General features: G+C 44.2%; 1 protein-coding gene across 3 annotated transcripts in view; it reads left to right on the top strand.

Annotated features, from left to right (window-relative positions):
• Positions 1–25,201, top strand: part of TP63 (tumor protein p63) — a 109,112-nt gene that overhangs the window by 56,143 nt on the left and 27,768 nt on the right. The window contains exon 1 of one of the 3 annotated variants that reach the window (XM_068163999.1): positions 25,049–25,137. The exons of the other annotated variants lie outside the window; for them this stretch is intronic. Coding sequence (XP_068020100.1) covers positions 25,087–25,137 — 51 coding nt within the window. The 5' untranslated portion in view covers positions 25,049–25,086. Of the gene's footprint in view, positions 1–25,048; positions 25,138–25,201 lie in introns of those variants that run through there. 3 annotated transcript variants of the gene reach the window in all.

Below are 25,201 nucleotides of genomic sequence, written 5' to 3' on the forward strand. Positions count from 1 at the left end.
TGTCCTCTTCAGTGCATGACATGCCACACAGAAGGGAGAGATTTATTTTGGAGGCTCTGGGAGGGTGTGGTGGGAATTTAACCCTCAGTAGTCTCACTAAATCTCAGGTGAATAAAACGCCTTGCATAAAGAGAGTTGCCTAAAGACCATGTGTGATGAAATGTCAGCTCTTCATTTGGGTCTAGCAGGTGTGCTGGAATCAAACGTAGGGTGGGCGTAAGTTTAGCTTTGGTGCTTCCCTTGGCTTTTCTCAGCATCCATGGGTTTGTGTGAGATTTGGCATGCAGGGCCATGCAAGAAGGACAGAGGTGAGGTTTTTTGTTCAGCCCCATGGAGTGTTGAGCTTTCTCTTTACCCTTATTCTTCCCTTCTTGCAACTGGTATGGGCACCCTGGTGAGGATTTTTATTTAGTACTTTTTCTTGTTTGTACTTCTTTTTTTTGATTACTTAAGGCTTTGCTTCTGCTGCCAGAAGAGTACCTTTCTTCTTTCTTCTTAAAAAATAATTGTAAAAAAAATTAAAAATACCCAAACAAAAGTAAGGAAAAATGTATGGAGCTTGAACTTGAATCCCAGTTCTTGGATTATTTTATCTTGTTTTATGGTTTGGGTGTTTTTGGTTTTTTTTTTGGTGGAGCTGGATTGATTGTTCAAGCTCTAGAAACTGCTGGAGGTGTGTATCTAATGTGGTTTAGAGCCCCAGAGCAGATTTCTGTTTTCTGTGTAGCCAGGTGGGGGTTGGTTTCTTCTCCCAGGCAACCAGCACCAGAACAAGAGAACACAGTCTCAAGCTGTGCCAGGCGAGGTTTAGGCTCAAGGTGAGGAAAAATTTCTTCACTGAGAGAGTGATTTGCCATTGGAATGGGCTGCCCAGGGAGGTGGTGGAGTCACCATCACTGGAGGTGTTTAGGAAGAGACTGGATGGTGCCGTGGCTTAGTTGATTAGATAATGTTGGATAATAGATTGGACTTGATCTCAAAGGTCTTTTCCAACCTGGTTAATTCTATTCTATTCTAAAGATGTTCACTATTTGCCACCTTCTACTTCAGATACCTGGAGTAGATCCAGTGAAAAATGTCCTATTCTATGCTACTTGGGGCTTTATGAGGGTTGGGGGGCGGGAGAAGATTCACATTTTACTAAAAACTAAGGGCATTACAATAGCATGGATTTATTTTTTTTTTCTTTTAATATGAGGAACTACTTCAATCTCAAATTTAGACACAATCTAGCTGGAATTGCAACTAACAAACTCTCAGCCCCTGCTGCCAGCAAAGCAGTGGAGCTGGCATGCGTCACTCTAGAAAAGGATGCCACAGAACAGTAAATCACTGTTGGGTTTCATCCTTTATAATTTAAAAGCTTTTTCTGGTCAAATTTGCCTAAAACTGTTCTGAACAGAAGTTACTGTTAAAAGTGTGTTGAATGCAGTTGAGGTGGGATAAGTGTGCTCAAGATCAAACTTTTCATTTGTTGATGCATGGAAGAGTGAAGGATTTTTATGTGAGGATGAAACTGTATGTTTTCCTTATCTGCATCAGGACTGTTGCCCTGCTGCAGTTCACGTTTTTTGTGCCCATATTTCTGGCCTTATGCCACGTGCAGTAATTATTTTCCCTTCCCTTTAGATAAAGAAAGCATTGGTCATCTCTACTTCCCACTTCTGAGAGTGAGAAAATGCTGCCCTTGGATTTTTGCAGGCAGTTCTGGAGAGGGTCCTTTGAAGGGGATATGACAAGACATTCTCTTTTGATACATATGGTACAAGGAACTATCTGATGCAGCTGTGGGGAATCAGAGTGTTGTTTGCTGTCCTTTCAACTACAAAAAGTGATCTTCTGAAATGAGGCTTGAACTTATGTAGAAAGGTGTTCCAGCAGAGCTGAAGGTGAGGGTGCTACTCACAAGCTTGATGTTAAGCAAGCACTTGAGATGCCTCAATGTAGTGACAATGGCTTTCTAGGGTAACAGGGGAAGCTGAGTTTTAAAGGGTAATAGTTAAAGATCAGATTGCATGAGAGCTTACAAGCAAACAACAAACCACTAACAAACTATTCCTGGGTGACCACAGTCACCAAACACATCCAGCCTAGGGAAAGGCATGTTTAGCCTCCTCTCCTTTTCTTTTGCCCTGATGTAGACCATGCTACAAATAGATGAAATTTTGCTCCCTGTACCTGTTGCAGTCTGCCTAGGTATAAGGCTGTGTATTTTACTCAAGACATGGGCTCCTGAACAGCTCTCAGGGAGGAGTAAGCAAGGTCCAGATGTCCCTTCACTGAGCCAAGTGACCTAGTTTTAGCTGCTCATGCAGGAGCTGGCAATGTGCTGTATGTTCACAGTGCACGATGACAGTCTTACAGTGGTGGCTGGGGACATCCAATCAATATGCTTTTCACAGCAGAGCGTCTTTCCATCTTCAGAGCTCTGCCTTCCTGCTAATTAATCCACCAACTCATTTCACATGGGCTCTTCAGCAGCTGGTAATGTGTTCGACAGCTTTATCAGTGGGGTGGGTGGGGAAGGACTGAGAAGGCTCTTTCCCTGCTGCCATCCTGAGAAATGTGGAAACATGCATGAAATGTTGATGAAAGGAGGAGTGATTGCCTCATCCTCGCAGCAAGAGCAAGTTCTTGGACTTGCTCATCCCCCACCACGTGACTTCATATGCTTTGATTAATGGCTGTTCTCTTTTTTCCTCCTTTTTTTCCCCCTTCCTTTTTGTTTTGTTTAAATGATGGATTAGGAACTTACCCAACTGGAAGAGTTTCTTCCACGGCAGTGACCTATTAAAAGTTTAATTACTTGATGGCCCCACCCTTATTAAGAGTCCAAAACTTGAAAGCCTTGTTTCTTAGGTCTTTTTTTTCCCCCTCTTGCTGTTCCCCAGGGCAATAGTATTAAGGAAATCCATTGTATTGTGCTTTCCCCAGTTTGGGAGATGATGAGCCAGGATGACCCACCTTGCCCTGCCTGCTAGGAAGACTTGGTTATGACTGGCAGGGGCTCTGCTGTCCAGGCTGACAGCATGCTTCACTGGAGCTCCTCTGATCTTCTGGGCTGAGTCATGTCAGATTAGGTCATGGGAGTGAAGATTGTGAGCTTGGGGAGAGGACGGGGTAATTTATCCCAAAAGCAAGAGCTGCTTTCATGGAGGGATTAAAGACCTGTGAAGATGCTTCAGATTTCTTGGCAGTTTGTGCATTTACCGTGCTTTGGAGGCAATAATCCAACATTATTTCTGGAGGCAGGGAAAAGGAGAGAAGCTACATGTTGAATACCTAAATGCTACGGCTTTGAAAACAGCCTTCAATTTCTTTATTCTCTTCATTTTATTTTTTTTCCCCTGAAACTTTGCCTCCCTCCAGGTTCTGCAGACTCTTTTTCTGGGGCAAGTTTACAGTCCTAGGGCAGTGGGTACCTTTTGCCAACTCATTACTATTTTTATAGGCTAGGCTAGGAGGGGAGACGAATGCAAGCTCAGGGTTACTTCTCTGCTCAGGCTTGTGGTGGACTCCTAATTAGCGGGGGGGGGGGGGGGGGGGGGGGGGGAAGAGAGAGAAGGGAAAAAAAAATTGGCCAAAAACTTGCAGACAGAAACACTAACTGCTGCTAGATGAGAGGGTGATTTCATATGTATGAGCAATTCACTTTGAAAATATTATACATTTTCTCTCTGAAGTCTTTCGTGACCTTAAGTAGGCATTCCAGTAAAACATGCTGCCTAATCAGGTTAGGTCTTCATTTGTATGCAATGTTGAACTAATTAATGATGACAAATTGAGATTGGATTGCAGAGGACTTCATAAGCATCCTTGACTCTTTTTTTTTTTTTTTTAATTAATGACCTGAGAACAGAAGTAAGACTATCAGAAGGCTAATCAGTCTTTTCAGAAGGAAAACTGTTAACAATGGAAACTCTCCTGAAATGTTGAAAAACAAAGGATTTTATAATCTAAGCTGAACTAAGTTTCTGACGTGCATACTCACACCTAAAACCTTCTTGAAAACCATGCTGTGAAGGCACAAGCAGTTCTCTCTCAATGCTGAGACTAGGAGGTGGTTGAGGCTGATTGAGCAGCCATATGAAGGAGGTGAAATAAGAACTACTGCAGAACAGTCTCAGGGTGAGACTGTACCTGAAGAGTGGTTGTAGCCAGGAAGGGGTTGGTCTCTTCTCCCAGGCAACCAGCACCAGAGCAAGAGGACACAGTCTCAAGCTGCACCAGGGGACATTCAGGTTTGAGGTGGGGAGAAAGTTCTTCCCAGAGAGAGTTGTTAGCCAGGGAGTCACCATCCCTGGAGGTGTTCAGGAGGGGATTGGACATGGCACTTGGTGCCATGGTTTAGTTATGAGGTCTGTGGTGACAGGTTGGACTCGATGATCTTTGAGGTCTCTTCCAACCTTGGTGATTCTGTGATTTATTGTGGGATAATTCCACTGTGAGATTTCCCATATTCCCATGCCTTGCCACGTCCCCTGTTTCTGCAGCAGCAGAACAGAAAGGTTTTCAAAAGTGTGCCACCTCAGATACTACTTTTGTTCTTTGTGGAAGTAAGTTGGGGTGTTGATCTTCCCCACCCACTCTGAGTGCAAATAAACAAACAAACAGCTACACTGGATTCCCCTTCCCCCCCCCCCCCCCAAAAAAAAAAAAACCTGAAAAAGATTTGGCAATCACCTGTCACTAGCAGAACCTGTTACATGGGGAAGAATATGATTGCAGGAGGAAAGTAAAAATTAAAGTTGTATGTCAAGGTAAGCAAAAGTTAACATTGCTGCCAAATGCAAGCTATCAAAAACTGAATCTGATCCACCCATCCCCATAAGCAAGATACCACCTTATAAGTCATGAGACTCTTTTTAAAAGACAAACAGGTTCTTCTTATTCTTCTCCAGGTTTCTGAGCCTTTAGGGTGCATCTACTAAATTTTTTTTTAAAGCATTTATTGGTAGTCAGGAGGGTTAAGGAAAAAGAAGGCAAAAGTTGCTTTGTGCTTTCAAATGAAAAACTAAAATTAGTTGCAAATTCGTGATTCTGCTGAAGAGAGACACCCAGCCCTGCAAGACTTGCATAATTCAGGTGTTTGCAATACCTGAGTTTAGCAGTTTATTCTCATGCCCTGCAGTAGGTTGGAGCTGAGCTGGGTTGGTCCTTGCAGGACTTTGTTATGAAACACAGAGCTCTGCAAAGCTGCAATCGTTGCTCCTGTCGGGCTCGTTGCTTCTCCCCACACTCAGCTGGACCTACAGCTATAAGAAAATTCTCAGATTTCAGTCTCTTAGCTAGCAAAGCTGGATTAGTGCCTATGCAACATGCATGAAGCAAGTAAATGGATTATGTTGGCTGGGGTTAGTGGATTTGGAAAAGCTGCATTTTAAGGAAGGCAAAAGGAATGCACTTAAATTAGTCCACACGAGCAATAACAGGTTTCTGTGGTCAAGAGGATAGATTCCTTGGCTGGTCTATCTTGGTCTTTTTATTTCAAATCGATTCATTCCATTTCCATTTTAAATGTGTTCTGTGTCCTGAACCACCTGGTAAAATTGGGAATTTTTTTTTTTTCCCAGTCTCTATAAAATGAATTAGAGGATTGTGCACAAGCCTAGTGAAGCAATGGGAGGGCAATTAGATGTGCACACTGCATTGACTCAGTCCTTAATTACTGAGTTCAGTGTTCTCTTAAATAATTTGTTCAAACAGTGCATTGTTTCATTACCGCCGGTGATGTCCAGTGTTTTACTGGCTGCTGATTATCTCTCTGCATCATGCATGAAAACTCTTTTTTTTTTTCCCCTTCCCTTTGTTAAAGGCTGGTGACTCCCAATGAACATTCACACGAGGCTGAAGGCTGTGCAAAGGGTTCACATGAAATCTTAGCTTTGCTGTTCCTTGGTGGTGTGTTGGTCAGTGCAATCTCAGTTTTCCAATTTTACCCTGAAATCTTATTTGTTTTAACTACCAGCAGAAAGGGAGCAGAAGTGGTCTTGTACAGCATTATTGAATACCTCAGAGGCTCCTAGTCAGCACTGATGTAGGTGTTAGCTGTTTTGCAAGAATCTCTCAGATACTCTATGCAGAGACCTCACCAAGCACTGAAATTGGTGACCTGCTAGCCACTCTGCTAACCTGTTCAAAACCCTAATGCAGGCTTTATTTTCAGCTCAATTGGTTGCCCAGTGAAGTTGATTTTGCTGATAACTTCCCTCATTTTTACAGCATGAGTGAGGAAGGGAAATCTGGAAGGAGAGGGCAGTGTAGCAGCAGGACATGGGGTTGCAGCCTTCAGACCTCACATAGGCTGCGAGATCTCTTGCAATGGTGTGAGCTGAGGGCTTGGCGCCTCACTGTTCTCAGTAAAGCAGGAGTGTGTCCATATTTGGGCATTTGTGTCAGGTGAGAAGTCGTTAAGATTTGGCTCCCTCAAGCTCTCTGCAACCATGCCTGCCTGTAGAGGCTGTTTCCATCATGCACTGCCTCTTGGCATGGAGCAGGCAGGGCGGGTTTTTGCTGCCACCATCATTCTTGTGCACAGAGAAGTTGTGATTGTGCTGACCTGTTTGAAGAGCTTGTGAAGTGTATCTCCCTCTGTGTGATGTTACAGGGCCTAACACAAAGGCTGTTGAGGCATATGTAACTAGTCCTAGGTCATCTACCTGGAAAGAGAGAAGCCAGGCTTGTTGTCTTTGAAGGAGGTGCCTTTCTCACGGCAGGGAGGTGTTCTCAAGCTAGCAAAGCTGGGAACAACCAGTTCACCTATGTGAACCAGCCAGGAGGGGCATGCTGGCTTCTGTTTGGGTTTTTATGCTTGAGTAAATGGAGACCTGAGTGCATTAGGTTCCCATTAGAATGTAATTGTGCTTTTGCCCCCCCTAATCTTTGTCATGTATATCTTGTTTTTATTAGCAGCTATCTTCTGTCACTCTTTACAAAGCAGCTGTACAAACCCATGTAGTAATTTCCAGAAAATGTCTTTACGGTGTGAGGCATCTTCTGGTTTTCTTCTCCTTGTTGTTTTGTAAATCCTATCAAAGCCTCCCTTATATGAAATGGGGATTTTTTTTTTTCATATGGTCTCTATTAGACCAGCACCCTCTGTGATGACAGTGCTGGAAGATCTGTCTGTAAGGGGCAGCCTGCAACCCCCACAGATAGTGACATCCAGGAAGGACGAAAAGGTTAGTTGTTTACTTATTATATTAATTGGTATCTGCCAGCCCTGGGAACAGAATATTTAGGTCTTCTGCCTTGCAATGGTGCGTGCTTTGCTCTTCAAACAGCACACTCAGGGCACCCAACGTGCTTGACCTAGTGAGAGAAAGCAGGATTCAGATGGTATGGATGTCCTTCTTCCAACTGCGATTTAGCTTCTTGGTTGCTGTATTTGTGGCTGATTCTTTCCCAGTGTAACAGGAGCCCAGTTAGAGTTCACTATAGGCTTCACAGGGTCTGCAAGTGAAAATCATGGAGACATTGTGATCAAAGATGGCAGGACGGAGAAAGTAGTGACGGGGAAGGGCTACATCCTCCTCTGGCAAAAGATCCCTCTGCTGTCTTGTACAAGCAATTTCTACTTGTACTAACACCACCCTTCCTTTCCCCTCAGCATTTGATATTTTATTTTTTTGTAAGGTTTTAGTTATTTTAATTTTTTTTTTTAAAGAAAAATTCAGAGGGAGATAATTAAGTGGAAGACTTTTTTTTTTGTTGTTTTAATTCTCAATGCGAATACTTTATGTGGAGAGGAAAAGCTGTTAATTAAATATAATTTTCATCAGTGCAACTTGCACCAAAAAAAAAAAAGGCAAAAGAAAAAAAAAAAAAAAGCCCCACCTACTTTCATGAGAAAGGAATAAAGAGAATCATAATCCTGGATTAGGTATCTTTCACTACACATATATAAAAACACCACCGTGTGAAAAAGGGGGAAAATATGTATGTATATACACACACACACACCAAGCATACCAATGCGCCTCCAGCACTATTACCAAAGGAATTAACTTTACAAGGAACAGCCACAGCCTGGAAAGAAGCCATTTTTCAAATAAAAGCTGAATAATGAGACTTGTGGTTTCTGAGAACTATGAGAAGGAAGGGTTAAAAAAGAAAAAACCAAACCCACACCACATTTGCAGATAAGAATAGATGATGCTGGGAGATGAGTGAAGGTCTTGAAGGAGGGGAGGGTCAGTATTTAAATCACACTTTTTATTCTTTTCTTTTCTTTTCTTTTTCCTCCTCATAGTTGAAAATTGGTTTCCACTAAGAACAACGTGGAGGATTAATGTAGCACTTTAAATCTTCAAAGTGCTGCACAAACCTTACTTCCCTAATCGGCAAGCAACTCTTCTTGGTAGGCAAATCGTAAGCGTAGTCGCCATTTTAGAGCAGGAAAACCAAAGCATGAGAAGCACCAAAATTTCCAAACTGCTCTTTTTTATTGTTATTACTGTTTTTTTCTCAAGTGGAGTTTTTGCCAATTTGCTTTGCTTTTTCTTAATGCTTTTGGTTTTGTTTGTTGGGGGTTTTTTTGGTGGTGGTCTGGGTTTTTGGAGGCGGCAGGGGTGGTTGGGGGTGGTTTATTGGTGCTTCGGTTGTTTTGTGAAGTTCAGCATGAGACTGCCTCTAGGAGGGCTTCTAAAAGCTGCTGAGCTCTCCCGAATTTCACAAGTGTTAAGCATTCAAAGCAGCTCGGCAGAGCTCAAACAAGGCATCAGCAGAGTCACCTCCTTACCTTTCCAAAGGTCACGGCGAGCTGGGCCGAAGGCAGTTAGCCTACACTGGGCTATGGAAGGGTTCTGAAAGAGTTCTCGATTTCCCCTGTGACATTGAGCTGTATAATTTTAAAGTTCTTCAACTGAGCAGTGTTAGAAGTTATTTCAACCCTGTCAAAAAAAACCCAAACTCCTGCAGTGATTGTTTAATCAGTTACTTTTTGGTAAAGGTTTTCAGGTAGGCTGGTGCAAGATGCATCACTCACCGTGCAGACAAAGACCACCCTTGAAGAAGAGCATTCTTTTTCTTCAGGTCAGCTGAAATATCACAGTTGTCATAGATAGTTCCCTTCTGGCTTGATACAGAACAAGTTGGTGGTGCTCTGTGTGCTGAGGGTCCACCTCCAGTGCTTGGCAGACCTTGGGCTATGAAGAAATTCCTATTTTTGTTTAAAGAAAGAAGTGTCCTGGGTAGGGATGGCTTCTGCATAGAGAGAGCATGAACTTTATTATGCAATGGAAATCTTTTCATGAGGTTTTGCTGTGTGCAGGTGTGTCAGGTTTGTTATTGTAAACACAGTAGGATAGCTACCCAAATAAAAGCTTAGATCCTCTTGCAGATAGACCTGAGTGGTGATATCAAGTATATTGTATATTGTTTCCAGTTGGTAAAGATAGCACTTAAACATTGGAGCAAATCTTGGTGGAGCCACAGGAGAATGCTACTTCTCCCTGTTTTTTTACACACACACACCCCCACCCTGATGCTTTCTATGAAAGTGTTGTTTTTTTTCCTTTTCTGTTTTTAAGGAGAGTAAAATATTAACTTGTCTAATAAATAAGAGGGCTGCAAAATGCACTAAAGGAAATGCAGCAATGCAATGCTCAGAGGCTGACCTACCTCTCCTGAAAGAGTGAGATGGGGCTTGGGTCTAAATTCTCTGTCTCTGTTTTCCCTGTTAGCCACTATAGGCATGCTGCCTTGGGGCTCTCCTCCCCACCTGCTGTGTGCCCCCCGGGTGCACCACTCCTTCCCTCTAAGGAGAGGAGCCTGGAGATACCCTGTTATGGAGCAGCATCAGTGAGCAGCGGATTTGGCTTGAAGCCCAGCCTCTGAGCTCCTCCTGCCCTGTGATTTAGATGTAATCTGGGTAACATTGTGAAAGTCATTCCCTCTCTTCCCCCTTTCCACACACCCACTCTCAAATTTGGGACTGTGTCACCGTGATCCCATATTGTAAAGCACTTAGACCTCTGATGTGAAATGCCTGGGGGGACAGCTGGGGACTGCTGCATGCTGTTCATCCTGAATCACAATCTTGAGCTTTTAGGCCCCTTCTTTTGACTTACTCAGAACATTACAGTTTTGGGGTTTTTACCCACTAACTTTTGGAGGAACTGAAACATATCTCCAGGCTAAATCTTTAAACTACCTGAGTGCCCATCAGGTTATTGTTTTCTCTGCTTGAGACCTCAAGTTTTACCAGCTTTAAGCCCCATGTGATGCTGTACCAGCACTGTTACTTTAGCGTGTAGTAGAGTAGCTGTGAGCAAACTGAACCTGCCACTTCTTGTGCCTTATTAGCACAGCCACATGAGCTGTGGCCGGGAGTTGACTTGCTCCTCACCTCCGTGCAATGGGAGCAGACTGAGCCCAGATTTGCTATCAAATCTGCACCCAGGTCTCCTTGGACCCCCACTTAAAATTCAGGGCTCAAAGGGATTCCAGTGGGGAAAGGCTGGGAGTGCTGCCGCTGGGCTTGGTGCCCAGCCTGGAGGGCATTCGTGAGGCAGGCAGCACACTCACACTCTCTGCATTTAAGTGTCAGCATCACCATGGGTGGGAGAGAGTCTTCCTGTGAGACTTTTCTGTTGGGTGACTGAGCACTGAATGATACGTGTTCAGTAGAGAGGTGGTGGCTGGGTTTGCAATGGGTTCCTTGTCTCCTGTCTTCTGCTGCAAACCACTTGCATTACTCCCACTTAGCCTTTTCTTTATTTTATTTTTTTTACCCATCCTTGGGAGGTTATTATTAGTGTAGGAACAAAGGGGACTTCAACAAAAAAACCACCTGTGCATTGCTAGATATCCTACAACAATCTTTTACAGTACTAGAACCCATAAAGGAAGTGGTAACGCTCCTAGGAAAAGCTTCTGAGGAGTCATTGTTATTCCTTAGGATTTGAGAAAGACAAAGCATGTGGAATCATTGCCTTGCAATGCAGCTTAATGAATTGGGCATCCTTTTTGTGTGCTGACTTCTCAGAGTCACTTTTGCTCATTTCCTTTGCCATGCCTCTCAAAAAGGGCTACATAAGCTGGAGTCTGGTTTTCAGCAGATTGATCTATGGAATGTACAAATGGAGAGAACTGGGTTGCACTGGTGCTGCTAGATCTCAGAGGGAGTGCTGCAGAGCAGTCCCTGCCCAATGGGAAGGGCAGCTCTATGGGCGAGCCTTGTTCCAGGTTGAATTTGCAGGGACATAGCCTGGAAGGAAACCATTTCAATGCTGTCTGTCTGATGTTGGGAGCACAAAAGCTCTCTGGTGCTCTTGGTCACCCTGTTGATCACAATCAGTTTAATGGGGCTGTTATGTTTCAATGCACTGAGATTCTGATGCATGTTTTGCAATTTATTTCAGGGAAGCTTCCTAAACACAGAGCTCCTGGGGTTTTTCTCTTAGGTGAGGTGGCCTTTTGAGGGTTGATAGAGCATATGGCCAGGACTGACTGTCAGTTAGTAGCGGGGAGTGACTAACTCATGACCACTTCCCTCTCCAACACATAACTCTGAACCTCCTTGCAAATCATCTCCGTGCATCTGAAAGCCAAATTCCTGGGGCCTACCACCTACCTTGCCATGGACCCCTGGATAACATGCATCTGCAGTGTGAGCCCAGAACCTGCTTGCTGGGAAAGTCAGCCTTTGTATTCTCTTGGGAGAAGCAGGGCTGAGCCTGCAGGCAGGTGCTGCCTGCTGGGGTGTGGTAGAGGACAGTCAGCTGTCCTGTGTGCAGGGGGCTCTCCAGCTTTCCGCCTGCCTGGCATGGCTTAGCAAGGGTGTAACAGTTCATTCAGCCTTTTTTTTCTTTCTTCTTCTTTAAATTTTCATTATTATTATTATTTTTATTTTATTTTTCTACTGCCATACCAATCTGATTACACCTTCGAGGGATCATCTGCCCCTAAAGCTTAATTAAGGAGCTCTTGTCTGACTCGACACTGACTCACCTGCCACTGTATGAGCTCATGTCTGACTTGTCCTAGGAAGATAGTGAAATATGTCAGGCTTCTCTGAAATATAGCAGATTTTTATTTCCCTGCACCTCTGACATTGCTGTTGGCTGCTGCAGAGGTGAACACAAAAAAGACGACTGCCCCAGCTTGGTTACATTGCTCCAAACTTAGTCGCTTGCCTCTTTGTGCCTTGAAAAACCAGATGGGGTTTTGCTTGCACAGCTGTAGGTATGTTAGAGTTAATAATAAAAAAAAAAATAAAAAATTAAAATTAAATAACCTTTGAGTTTTGGCTTCAGGCAAAGTAGGTGAAATGATGTGTTTTGGAGATGAATGCTCTTGCAGGAGGCAAGATGTAGCTTGCAGGAGAACATCTGCAACCAATCCATTCTGTATGAGATGGGGCCAAGACTTGTTTGTATCTCAGTACCTGTTTAAACATGTCGTAGCACAGCAAAAAGAGGTTTTTGAATGCATTGAGGAAGGGTGGGTATTCAGGGAAAGAGACATCAAGCTGAATGTTTGCTTAATAGCTTTGATTTCTTCATTAAACTTTTAAGCACTTTAATAGTTTGATTAGCTGCTTTCAGAGCACTGGAGGATTTTGCTATTATTATTTTTCTCTTTCTTAAAAGAGAAAATGCCATGCTTCTTGGTGCTGCAAAATGAACTGCTTCTCTGGCCTGGAACAAATCTAGTAACTGTTTGCTACCTTTGCTTACCTACCCTGAGGACTGTCAGTGGAAGGATGTTCTGTAATGCCTTTATCCAATAGCATGCACAGAATCAGATACCACAATGATACCATACTGCTTGGACACCAGAATGAAGCGTCCCAGTCAAATGTTCCTTGACAGCTACTCTCATCCTCTTTGTTCTGTAAGACTTGAATGTAGAATGAACATCTAGCCACTGCAGTTTGTAGAGCTCTTCTGCTTCCCTTTAATTGTGCACTTGAAATGCCTCTTTCTGAAGGCCTGTGGCAGCATAGAACTGTTATATGACTCAGGAGCAGCTGAACTGTTGAGGTTGGTAATAGAGCTGGAAAGTTAGGGGGAAGCGCTTTAGGCTGAACAAAGTGGAGAATGTGAACACAGTGCCTCTAAATTCCTATGTGAGGAGAGGAACGTGCATTGAGAGTGCTGTTCTGCAAAGATGGGGCTGTAATACTACCTGGAGAGTATTTTCCTAGTGCTTAAAAGCAACAGGCTATAGTATTCTGTTGTTATTATTTTAGGAGGTTTAGGTGTTGGGATTTTATCCTGCCTCACACCAAACACTGCTGTGACTTTGTAAAAAGTGGTTGCTTAAGCAAGGCAGCCCTGGTCATGTGTTAATGTTCCCCAAGGACCCAACACATGAGTAAATTTAAGGAACTGCAAGACACAGAAATGCCTGTTCTGTCCGTGATGTAAACAGGGCTCTTCCGTTGTGTCTGCTCATCGGAGTGAGGTTACCTTCCACGTACTTACACCTTCATCAAGTCCCTCCTGGTTGCTGGTTCTGCTGTTCACTTGTCTTCCCTTGCCAGATGCCAGGAAGCCCCCCTAAAGCTTTACCTGTGCTAGGAAAAACATTAGGCTCCATTCTATGCTAAATGGACTTGCCAGGTTGCACCTAGACTGAGAACTGCTGTGTCTATGTGGTGTCACAGCAAGTCAGGTTCATTAGCTCTGGCACATTGCAACTTAAGCATAATAGTTTGGGGGCTGTGCCATACCTGTACTCTTTTTTTCCTGCATGATATGCACTGGATTAGCATGTGGCAAGCAGCAGTCTCTACAGCTGTACTATGGGCATACCTTTAGTAGACCTTGAACAAAAACACTGCTTGCTTTTGCCTGTCCCTGCAAGGAGCATCCTGACCTAGAAAGGCAGAAAGGGCTGAGTTTGGGTGAAGATCTTATTTCATTCCCCATCCTTAGGGCTTCAGACACAAGGGCTTTAGGTGGCCCTCTCATCCTTCCTTCACCATGCTCTACTGGACTATATGAATAGCCTTATGTGTAATTCAAGTTGCACGAATGAGTCTGTCCTGATGCACTGGTGACTCATGAAACCTTCCTTTTCTGCCTTTACAGCTGTGTTCTCTGACAGTCTTGAGCAAGAGCAGAGCTCATCTCTGGAGCAATCCTCTTTTAGAGAGCATTTCCAAAATGGTTGGCTATCCAGGGTTTTGTTTGCCTGCTTAGGATCTCCCATTCCAAGATCACTGAGGAGCGTGGCCAAAGCCACACGGTGGAATGACATTATTTTACTCCAGCACTGCTTACCTCTAATCTCTCTCCTGTGCAAACACTGCTTTGTCCCCAGGTTCCTCCAAGCACCCCTGTACCACAAATCAAAACCTTTGTTCGCAATTTGAGTTGTGTGATGTAATTATGCCTTCCAGCCTGCTACTGTAATGTGAAAATGAATCCCTCTTGCTTGAGGACTTTTCAAGGAGCTCAATCTTTGGAAAAGTAGCACATGGAGAAAAGTACATCAGCCTATCTGGGAATGGGGTGGGGGTTGTTTGGGGGGTTGTTTTGAGGGTTTTTTTTTCCTCTCTCCTTGGCTACATGAGCAGCTAAAACCTGTAACCTACAGGAGCTGGAAGCTCTGTGCAGAAAATTAGCTTAGGCTGGTGGAAGAGTTGAGATCACATTTTTCTTGGCTAATTAAAGGATTAAATGTGCAGAGACTTAGAGTGAACTGTCAGAGTGCTACAGAAGAGAGCCTTTGATGGTTGAATCAGACTTGAGATTAAACAAATTGCATTTAAATAAGATATATGTGGCAAGAGTTACAGTATAGCTGGGCCTTTATCTTTTACTGTCCTCCAGGGTCAGGTAGCCGGTGTGCTGTGACTAGGGCTTCTCTTCTCTTATCAGCTTTCTTTGTGTCTCCCCCTGGATTGTTTCAATCTGTTGCCTTCACATGTTGTAAAACTCTGCTTATTTCCTCTCACCGAGTGCTTTGTGCAGAGGAGCCTTGCATACTGCATTATCTGATGATGATCCTGCTGCATCACACAGTAGTAGCATGGTCACATCTTTGTGGGATGTTTTATCGTATCTCTGATCCTATTTTGGTTTTGCCCTTTTTTTTTTTTGTTGTTGTTTGTTTGTTTTTTGCACCCTGGAGCTTTGCTGTCTGCAACTGAAGAACTAAATACTTGCTTCCCTGTGGACTCTCTTCTGTGGTTCAGTTGCAAAGCTGGTTCATGGGAAGATGCTTTTGGGTTATGTCAGTGGTTTAATGGTGTCTTCCTATACATGGTGGTGGCTGATAAAATTCTGGAAGGATAATTAATTTCTGTAGGTTCAAAGTTCTTGCTTTCTTCCTTTCAGTTGATTGTCTCCAATAAGCTACACATGCAAATGGCTTGCTGGTGTTAGTCCCAACCCACCTCTCACCACCTTATTTGGATCGTATTAAATTCAGAGCTCTTAAGGGGCTTGTTTTAAGTCTTACCTTTGATAGCACTTGCAGTAGTGCAAGCTCATGAGATTCATGGTTGCTATCTTAGGACATTAGGAATAATTTTTTCACAGAAAGAGTGGTCAGGTATTGGAATGGGCTGCTCAGGGAGGTGGTTGAGTTACCAACCCTGCATGTGTTTAAATGTCATTTGGATGTGGTGCTTGGGGATATGGTTTAGGGGTGACCCTTGTAGAGTAGGGTTATCAGACTTGGTGATCCTAGGGGTCTTTTCCAACCTGAATGTTTCTGTGATTCTGTGACAAAGCTTGCTTTCTGCAAAGGCAGGAATTCATCTGCAGAACATCATGCAGGGGAACAGCACGTTCTGTCCATGGAGGTTTTGCACCTTTCTCTGATGCATCATGTATGAGCTGTGAAGAAAACAGGAGTGTCAGACAGCATGAGCCAATAACTCTTTCTGATGTTGTAACCCTGTCTTGTTTTGCTCCATTTTGTTTTATTTCTTTTTAGGGAGGAAGAAGCTTGCCTTTCTCTCCCTCACAATTTTATATAGGTTAAGGGTGGGCTTGTTCCCTCTTTTTGTTGGGAACATGGAGGAAGTCATGAAATTGAAACTGGTGAAAATCTGCTGGGATACCTGAATCATGCAAAAACATGGCATTACCTACTAATTGGGTGTGGTTAGTTGGGAAACCTGACTTTAAAATTTTGTTTCCCAGGGAACTATTCCTGTTCTCACTGTTATCCAGTAACAAAGACTGCTGCTTGTTTGGGAAAGCAGTCTTGCTCTGAATAGGATAACAACTCGATCTAATAGAAGGTGTCCCTGCCCATGACAGAAGGGATTGGAAGATGATCTTTAAGTTCTCTCCTAACCTAAACCATTTTATGGTTCCCACAAAGCATCTGTGTCTTGAGGCCTTCAGAGCTTGTAGTTTGCAAAAGAAGCAGGACAGAGGTAGTGAGGTCTGCAGGGACTAAGAGATGTTTGCTGTTTTTCTTGGAAATCCATCTTCAGATTGTGGGCATAAGGATTCGCGTCTAAATCCACATTGATTCCTCTTGCGTTTCCAGCTAGGTCATGCAGATGACATGATTATCTTTCAGTTATCAAGTGAAATAAATCAGCTGCAAGCTATCTAGAGACTTGCTGTAATCTGTTTTCAATAATTTATAGATCTGTAACTGTCATGGAGTGTTTGGGCAGTTATTCCTTATGAGTTTACCTAGCAAGCTTGCTGATTTGCCTATAAAGTGTGTCCAGGTCCGTACATGCTTGCTTTATGCACTTGTGTAGTCTTTATGAAAACAACCTAAGAATATACTAAACCAGGTGTGGACTCTGCTATGTTCAAGCCTTCAGTTTCTCATGTGGCACATTACTGCTTATCTTCCTTTGGCTTGCATGTCAGCTGGGATGGGATTACACCATTCTTCTGTTGGGGAGTAGGAGACTTTGATTTCTGCAAGAGGGATAGGAAGGACTGCTGCTAACATTTCCCATAGTCCTTGCAAGCCTTCCTCCCTTTTTAGGTGTTGTTCTACAGGATGCCTGTTTTCCTTTATCTGCTGCAGTTGTGTAGCTTAGGGATGCTGGAGAGCATGAAGAAAAACTGTAGGAATACCCTAAGCCTAGGGCAGCCTTGTGCTTTCTAGCAGAGAAGAGGCCACAGCATTGGCCTCCCTAGCTGCCTGGGAGTGAGGTGCAGTTTTCTGGAGCTGGGGACGTCTCAATAGTTGCAGCAGCAATGCAGTATGTTCCTCAGCTTGGCTCTTGACAAGCTGTTTCCCACGGTATATAGGGAAATCAAGGTCTCGGTTCAGGAAGGCACTTGAGAGTGCATAACCTCTAGCACGTGAATGTACCCTGTGAAATCTATTGGGTTCTGTTGGAGTCAGCAAGACTGCTCCCATCCTTAAAGGTAGGCATCTGCTTTTAAACACCTTGCTGAATCATGTCTTGACTTTGAAAGTAGGCTCAGGAGAAACCACATTAGTTGACTCAAGGACTCTGCCAAGCTAGGTTACTGAAGACTGAAAGAGAGGGCTCAGAGAGAGAGGAGGATCTGGGTAAAATACTGATCCCAGGACCTTGCAAGCTGGTATTAGATAGCGACTTGTGTTCTTGTCTGACTTTCTTGCCATTCATCCTGAAATCTTGCCTGAATAAAAGGTTTAAAGGTTTGGGTTAGTCACCATTCATCATAACTATGTTGGACTTGCTGTCATGTTTTATTGATTTATCTTAGATCTGAGTTACTACATCTTTATGTTCTCTGTAAAACTATGACTTGCTCAGGTGTGATTTTTGATTTATTTTTCTTTCTTTTTCTTTCTTTCCTAATCCTTCTGTTTTCTCTGTGACTCAGATCTAGACTATAGACTCATTGGGTCCATAATCAGAGGGGTGTTTGCAGAAATGATGTGGTTTTGGACTCCGTTGTCTAGGAGGAAAGAGGAGAGGGCTCCCATCGGGTGGTCTTCATACAGAGAAAGAAACTTTGTTCCTGCTCCGTCGCTGAATGTTTGTTGCCTCAACCACCATTGTGGCCAGAAAACTTTGCTGGGTTTTCACTTTAATTATCAATGAAATGTTCTGCAAGCAGGAGAACAATATTTGCATAGATGTAATTCTGGAAACTGAGTGTAATGTGATCAGGAAATGGGACAGGCCCTGGCTGTTATCATGGAAGAGACTTGCTGGTACCTGCACTTTGTTTCAAATGTAATAAGATCTGACTCAGGAAAGTTTCCTGGACGTTAATAGAGAAAACTCAGTGCCCTTTTGGCAAGGGACTGCCGCTAACCTTTCTGCACAGGAACAAAAGAGACTTGCGAATTCCTACATCTCTTCTGAAAGGGCTGCTCATGCTACTGACGATCTAGAGGAAAATGGTCTTCCTCAGAGCAAAAAGGCAGAGGGAGGGTGAGGAGTGTGTGTGTGTGTGTGTGTGTGTGTGTGTGTGTGTGTGTTCAGGACTTTCTTTTACTGAGATGGAAGCCAAGAAACAAGGTGCTCTGCCAGTGTAATCTCAGTGAGAAGACATGATGCTACTTGCAAGGTATGCACAAGACAAGACCAGAGGCGCCGCAGTGCTTGATTACTGTCAAGGGCTCAGTTGGAACTTGCCTTTGCTCTTTGGCCTGCAGCATTTATGTAGAAATTGGGGACGCTGCTGCTCGCTTCCAAAGCTTTGCCTTGATGGGTCCTGCCCACATCTTAGGCAGGGAGGAAGGGGGAGGGGGAGGGGGGGCTCAGAGCCTATGAAGTAAACAGGAAAATTACTCACCTTAATGATGCATTTCACTGGCTCTGCCACTTTGAGAGCCTGTCAGATTTAATATTTTGTCTTTCCTTCCATTGCCTCCCATAGATGCAATTAATATTTTATTAGAAGGATGAAGTGGTGAGGTATCTGTACTTTCCCTCAGGTGGAGGAAAGGAAGGTGAATAGGAGAGAAAGGGAATCACCTTTTTCCATTGGAGCTGCTCAGTTTTTGTTGAGAGTGCACATGCAGAGGTGTGCTCATTGACTGACTTGGCTGGTGGCTCCTTATGCCTTTGGAGCATTTCAATTCATAGTTCACAGGATGTTAGCGTTGCAAAGGACCTCTGGAGATCATCACGTCCAACACCCCTGCCCAAGGAGGACCATAGAATCTAGTGCAGGTCGCACATGAATGCGTCCAGATGGATCTTGAAAGTCTCCAGAGGAGACTCCACAACCTCTCTGAGGAGCCTGTTCCAGTGCTCCGTGACCCTCACAGTAAAGAAGTTACTCCTTGTGTTCAGGTGGAGGACTCCTGTGCTGTACTTTTTTATCCATTGCCCCTTGTCCTATCACGGGGTGCAGCGGAGAAGATCCTGTCCCTTTCTTGACACCTAGCCCTCAGATATTTATAAACATTTATTAAATCCTGTCTTCTCCAGACTGAAAAGCCCCAAACAGTTGCCAAGCCCTGCTCCACGGGGTGCAATGGCTGCTTCCACACTTGAGAGACATCCTGGAGCAGTTCTGCAATTGGAAATAACACAATGTTGAAGCAGATAAACTTAGGCAAGAAAATAGTGACACAGTCATCAACCTGCTCAAACTGCTTAGGCCACTGTAAAGGCTGTGTCTGATCCCTGCCTGGGAAAGACCTAATGTGCTTTGGCTGTGGATTTTAGTATAGGTAATAAAACCCATGTTTCACAGGGGGTGGTGTCAGGTGTTTTCATGTTTTCCAAGCTGGGCTGGGCTGTGATGCCCCAGAGCTCTCACAGTGGCTCTGTCTGCCCTGTGTTTCCGCATGGAAACTGGATGAAGAACAGAGCTACAGAGGGCTACTGTGGGAGGGCCCTGAGTTGTCACATGCACAAATTCAGGATCTGAAGGTATATGTTGCACCATGCTAGGAGATAGCTCAGCCAGACCTGCCAGCTTTCCCTCTGGATGAATGTTGATGAAAACAGGCCCCTTTGAAATAAATCTGGCATCCCTCACTTGTGTTGAACTACATTGTCTGGAGACGCACAGCAGTTTGTGTTGGTAATGTGTTCACTAGCAGGAGGATTGCTGTTGGGCCATCTGGAACGAGTAGGGAAGCTGATCCTCTACATGAGTTATGAGGGAATGAAAGAGAAATCTTTTACAGCCATGTACAAAAGGCTTAGTAGGTAACAGAAGTCTAACTATGCCTTCAGTAGCGCTTCAGGAAGGCAAAGAAAAAATATGAATCATCTCTATGTGAACTTCTTCAGGGGTTCTTTCTCCTTTGAGTCTGTTGAATTAAAACCCTAATTAAGAAAAAGTGAACAGGAAAGAAAATGTGTATCTGGGCAAATGTGTTAAGTATGAGAGGTCAGAAGACATATGCCCTGATTTTTAGTTTTAAATCACTGGAATTTTCTCTTATGTCTCAGCCTATCGGAGAGTGTGCAATGGCCAGCTTGCATCTTCTCTGAGCTTGTCAGTTACCCAGCTGGGAAGATAGGCCCATATTTGACACACATATTCTCACCCTTGCAATATGCTGTCTCTGTGGCATTTTGCAAATAGGTCAGCCCATTGGCAAGAGACAGAATTAGGGTAGAAATCTGTCACCATCCAGCTAAGTGTCCTTTCCAGTGTGTTGAATGGTTGAATGGCAGAGTGCCTGCTACCTCTGGATCTGCCTCTGCCCCTAAATTGCAGGCTAGGGTTGTTGCTGATTGAAAAGACTGCTTTGCCAGAACAGCTTTGCTGTTTTCCTTTGGGTTTTTTGATTACTCTTTCCCCTTTTTTTGCCATGTTCTCTCATCCAGCTTGGCTTGCCTCTACTGTAATAGATACTGTACTAATGACTCGTTTACTTCCTTCTGAGATACAAATGAAATCCTCTTATTTGCAGATGAGGGAAGTAAAAAATTTTGGAGTTAGGTCTTACATCTGACCATTTCCTTGTCTCTTGCTTCCTTCCCTCGATCTTCAGTTGGTATGGAGCTACTTTGAATCTGTAACTGTATTCAAAGTTGCAGAGGACCCCAAGCCTATGAGTATTCTGTAGGGGGCTGTAAGGATTGACTTGCATGTCTGGAACTCTTACAGATGACTCATGTTGATAAAACCAGGTTAGATTTGATGGGCACGAGTTTATTTTGGGGAGCTTTGGGATTTATGTTTTTAATGTTGGTATTTGCTTATCTTAAATAAGCATGCACAGAAAAAAAAATCAGTAGGGACATTCTTTGTGTGCTGCAGTAGTTCTTCCTGCTTATGGTTGAGTTCATCACCCTGTGACTTTCAGCAGGGGACAACAGTGACTGGGAGATGCACTAAAAGCTGGTGTCTGATTACTCCAGACAATGATTCCTTTCGCTGGTTACAGTTTTGGAGTTTGGCAGGTAGGATGACACATGCTGGAACCTGCGGACTTGAAACAAGTGAAATCTGGAAGGCTAATAGGAAACAAACAGCAGCCTTCCTCTTTGGCTGAACTTGGGACAGATGATTGTGAGGAAGTTTAATTCCCCACACCAAACTAGGAAGAGGTTTGAAATGGCCAATTTGAGCTTTATTTTAAGTGGTCCATGAGTAGAACAGGTTCTGGTGTTCAATATTGGAGTCTGAGGGACACGAGTCAGGAGCAGTATGGGCTGGGGTGAGTTTGCTGTTGGGAACCTGAATGTGTTCTTTCCAGTTAATTTCTGGAGTCCTTCAAGAAAACTTTGAGTTGTTTCAAGATACAAGTCGACTTAGACCTTTGTGAAGTCCTGGTTTGACATCATACACAGAGGCATACTGACCCAAGCAGGTGGTGGTTAACAGCCATGCTAAAAGTTAGGCAGATGCTGAAGGCTTTTTTGCTAGATCAAGTCTTGGAGGTTTTTATGTGGTGTATGTGCTCTGATTCAATGAGTTGAATTGCCTGAAATGACTACTGCTGGTTATGTCAGTGTCTAGCTGATGTGACACTGTGTGTCCTACTAATCAACTCAACTTGATGTAAGCAAACATATAGAAGCATGTGTGTACAGTTTGTGCAGATGCAAATACTTGTAGCTTCAGTGTAGCACTCTTTCAAGTGAAGTCCCCTCCTGCTAGGAGGATGTGGAACAGCTGAGTGTCTTTGAGGATCATGGGGCTATGAAAGGTGACAAGAAATGCAGTGGAGCTGCTTCTGCATTCACTGAAATGATTCGAGTAAAACAAAAAAGCTTCTGATAGGATTTGATTTGCTCACTGATCACTGTTCAATAACTGAAGGGGATGTTTTTTCAAATCTAATGTTAACAAATTCTTTAGCTTAACTTTGTTCACTCACTATTCTGCCAAATGGTAACGCTCCCCACTCTTTAGGTGAGTTTGGGGAGAATGACAGTGGATTTCTTACAGTGTGCTTCTTAATGTCGTGCTATCTTTGGTAGTCAAACAGGCTGTTTATGTTGTGCACTTGTAATGTAGAAGTCACTGGGAGATCTAGGTATCAACTTGAGAGGCTGAGAGTTGACCAGGATGAAAAGAGTCTGTGTCCAGCACTTACACACCAAGAAAATAATAGCAAAAGAACACAAATAACATCCCAGTGCTCGAAGTATAACAATGCAGCATGAGGCTCCATTCATGGGAGACTTTATTTGCAAAGGAATCCTAAAGCAAAGTCCTTTGAAGAAGCAGATGCCACACAGTGTTTTACTGATGGCCTACAAATTGTCTGTGTTACTGTCAGTGAATTGGCAGAGCCTATGAAAATAACATCACAGGGGAGATGCTCTGATTCTCTGGAAACCAGCACAGCCTCCAGAACCTGGTATGCTTGCAAAGCACAAGTGCTTTGGCCAGTTACATTGCATTAGAAAGAACTGCACTAGGATTGGTTTGCAAGAGGCTATCTGGGAGTGTACCTCAGACTTCGAGTAATAACATAAAATAAATGCTCACTGTAGAAGTTACCTGGGGTTGCTTAGCCTGGAGAAGAGGAGGCTCAGGGGAGACCTTATTGCTCTCTACAACTGCCTGAAGGGAGGTTGTAGCCAGGTGGGGGCTGGTCTCTTCTCCCAGGCAACCAGCACCAGAACAAGAGGACACAGTCTCAAGCTGTGCCAGGGGAGGTTTAGGCTGGATGTTAGGAAGAAGCTCTTCACAGAAAGAGTGATTGGCCATTGGAATGGGCTGCCCAGGGAGGTGGTGGAGTCACCAGCATTAGAGATTTTTAGGGAGAGACTGAATATGGCACATAGTGTCATGGTTTAGTTGATAAGACGGTGTTGGGTGACAGGTTGGACTTGATGGTCTCAAAGGTCTTTTCCCACCTAGTTTATTCTATTCTACCTCATTCAGTGAAAAGTCTCACGTTTTGTAACGCAGGATCCCACCATCAGCAGGCACTTACTGTGACCCATGGAGGAAGACATTCAGCATTGGCTCAGCTTTGGCTTCCAGCACATTTAGTTTCCTTTCATACCTTTACCTCCCTTCCAAAGTTGTTCGTGCAAAGTTGTCTATCAGAAATGCAAATAAGTACACATCCTTACTGTTTGAAACTTAGTTGGTACTCCTGAGACTTCAGTGTTGAAACTGGCTGTGATACATGAGTGTGAGTGAGAGGGTACACAAGGTGAGGTCGTTTGACTGCAGGAGTCTAATGGTTTTAGTTTATTAAAGAAATGCATTTCACAAAGATTTTTAAAAATAAAATAGACCAGCATAAAGGAAGAAAACTTAACTAATAAGACCAGGTAGTAAAGCCTTCCTTTAGAGCCATCCCTTTGATCCAAATATACATGCAGTATATTTCACAGCTTGCCTCTGAAATTTTGCATAAGTGTTTTGGGTGTGGGGTTTTTGGTTTGTGTTTGTTTGGTTTGGTATTTTCCCCTCTTGAAACAGAGGGTTTTTTCCCTTTTCTCTTTCTTTTATTTTTTTTCTTATCTTTTTTTCTCTTTATTTTCTTTTCTTCTCCCCCCCCCCCCCCCCCCCCCCCCCCTTAGTTGTGCAGGGAGGTATTTGTTTTATTTTTGTTGTTTGGGTTTATTTTGTCTGGTTTTGGGGTGCTGGGTTTTTTGTTGGTTGGTTGGTTGGTTTTTGTTATTCATTAAGTGCTTTCAAGCCAAACCTCAAGAGATCTTAATTTATTGAAGTAAATCTGTATATATGAAACCAAAATGTATAAGCCCTCCAATAGCAAGTCTTCAAATTTACTGCTGTTTCACAGTGCAAAAGTGACATGGGAAATAGTGGGAAAATACTAGTGTTAATTCTCTTATCATTGTGGGTTTGCTGGCAATGTTAGGTAGGAATATTCCTAAAGCAGATAATGCCTCCTGATTAAAGTAATTTTGAATTAAAATCTCTGGGGAGCCTCAAGGGAGATGCAGAAGTATTATTGCATGAATGAATGAGATAATTTTCCTAAAGATGGGAAACATAGCAGATGCTCTGAATTCAGTGTGTTGGGGAATTTCAGGGAGTCTCCTACAGCACAACCAGCTGTGTACATCCCTCTTCTCAGTCTGCTTCAGCACTCCCTTCCGAGCTGTGCTGCATGGCTGGGCATATAGGTATTTGTAGGGTGTTGGTAGAGGACCGGATGGGAGAGCAGCGCAGAGGCTTTTGTGCGGGAAGTGGGTAACAGAGAGCTGGCTTTCCCTACCGGGGCAAGATGTGCACGCAGCTCCATAGCTGCCAGAGCGGGGGTGGAAATCCTCCTTTTCACCCACAGTAGGGCGCTGGAGCCGAGCGCAAGCGTCCCCTTTCAGCGGCTGGGTGGGCCGCGGTGAGTTCCCCGAACCCGGCCCGTGGGCTGAGCCCCGCGGGTGGCCGCAGCCGGGGTGATAGGGGCTGCGAGCGGAGGGGCCTGGCATGGAGTACAGGCTCCGTTTCTCCACGGTTCTTCCTCCTGCCACCCTTCCCCGCTTATCTAAGCAGGTCAACACACAGATATCCGCTTATATATACTTTTTTTTTTTTTTTAAAACTTTTTTCTACCCCACTTTTCAGAGACGTAGCATCAGCTGCCGTCGGCCCCTGGTCCGGCGCTGGGAGTGCCGCCCGCCCCGGGGCAGCGCGCTGCTGCACCGACACGCTCCTCCCCGCTTCTCCCATTTCTCCTGCGGTTTTGGCGGCGCTGCCCGTCCCCACGCAGCTCGTGGGTCGCGTTCCACCCCCACCCCACCCCCCTCCCCGGTCCTTTCCGCGCTGCCGGCCGGGGGGACTCGGGGCCCACCTGCCTGATGTCAACATGTCGGAGGGTGAGGCCGGGGAGGAATGTGCCGCTCCCAGCCCGGCGCAGGTAATTAATCCCTGCGACTGACAGGTGGCAACAGGCGGCCTTTGGCTGCGGCTGCCGGGGAAAA

The sequence above is a fragment of the Melanerpes formicivorus genome, unplaced genomic scaffold (assembly GCF_026170545.1).
Source record: "Melanerpes formicivorus ecotype bairdi unplaced genomic scaffold, bMelFor1.0.p_v2 SCAF_76, whole genome shotgun sequence".
In the NCBI taxonomy this organism is placed as follows: Eukaryota; Metazoa; Chordata; class Aves; order Piciformes; family Picidae; genus Melanerpes; species Melanerpes formicivorus.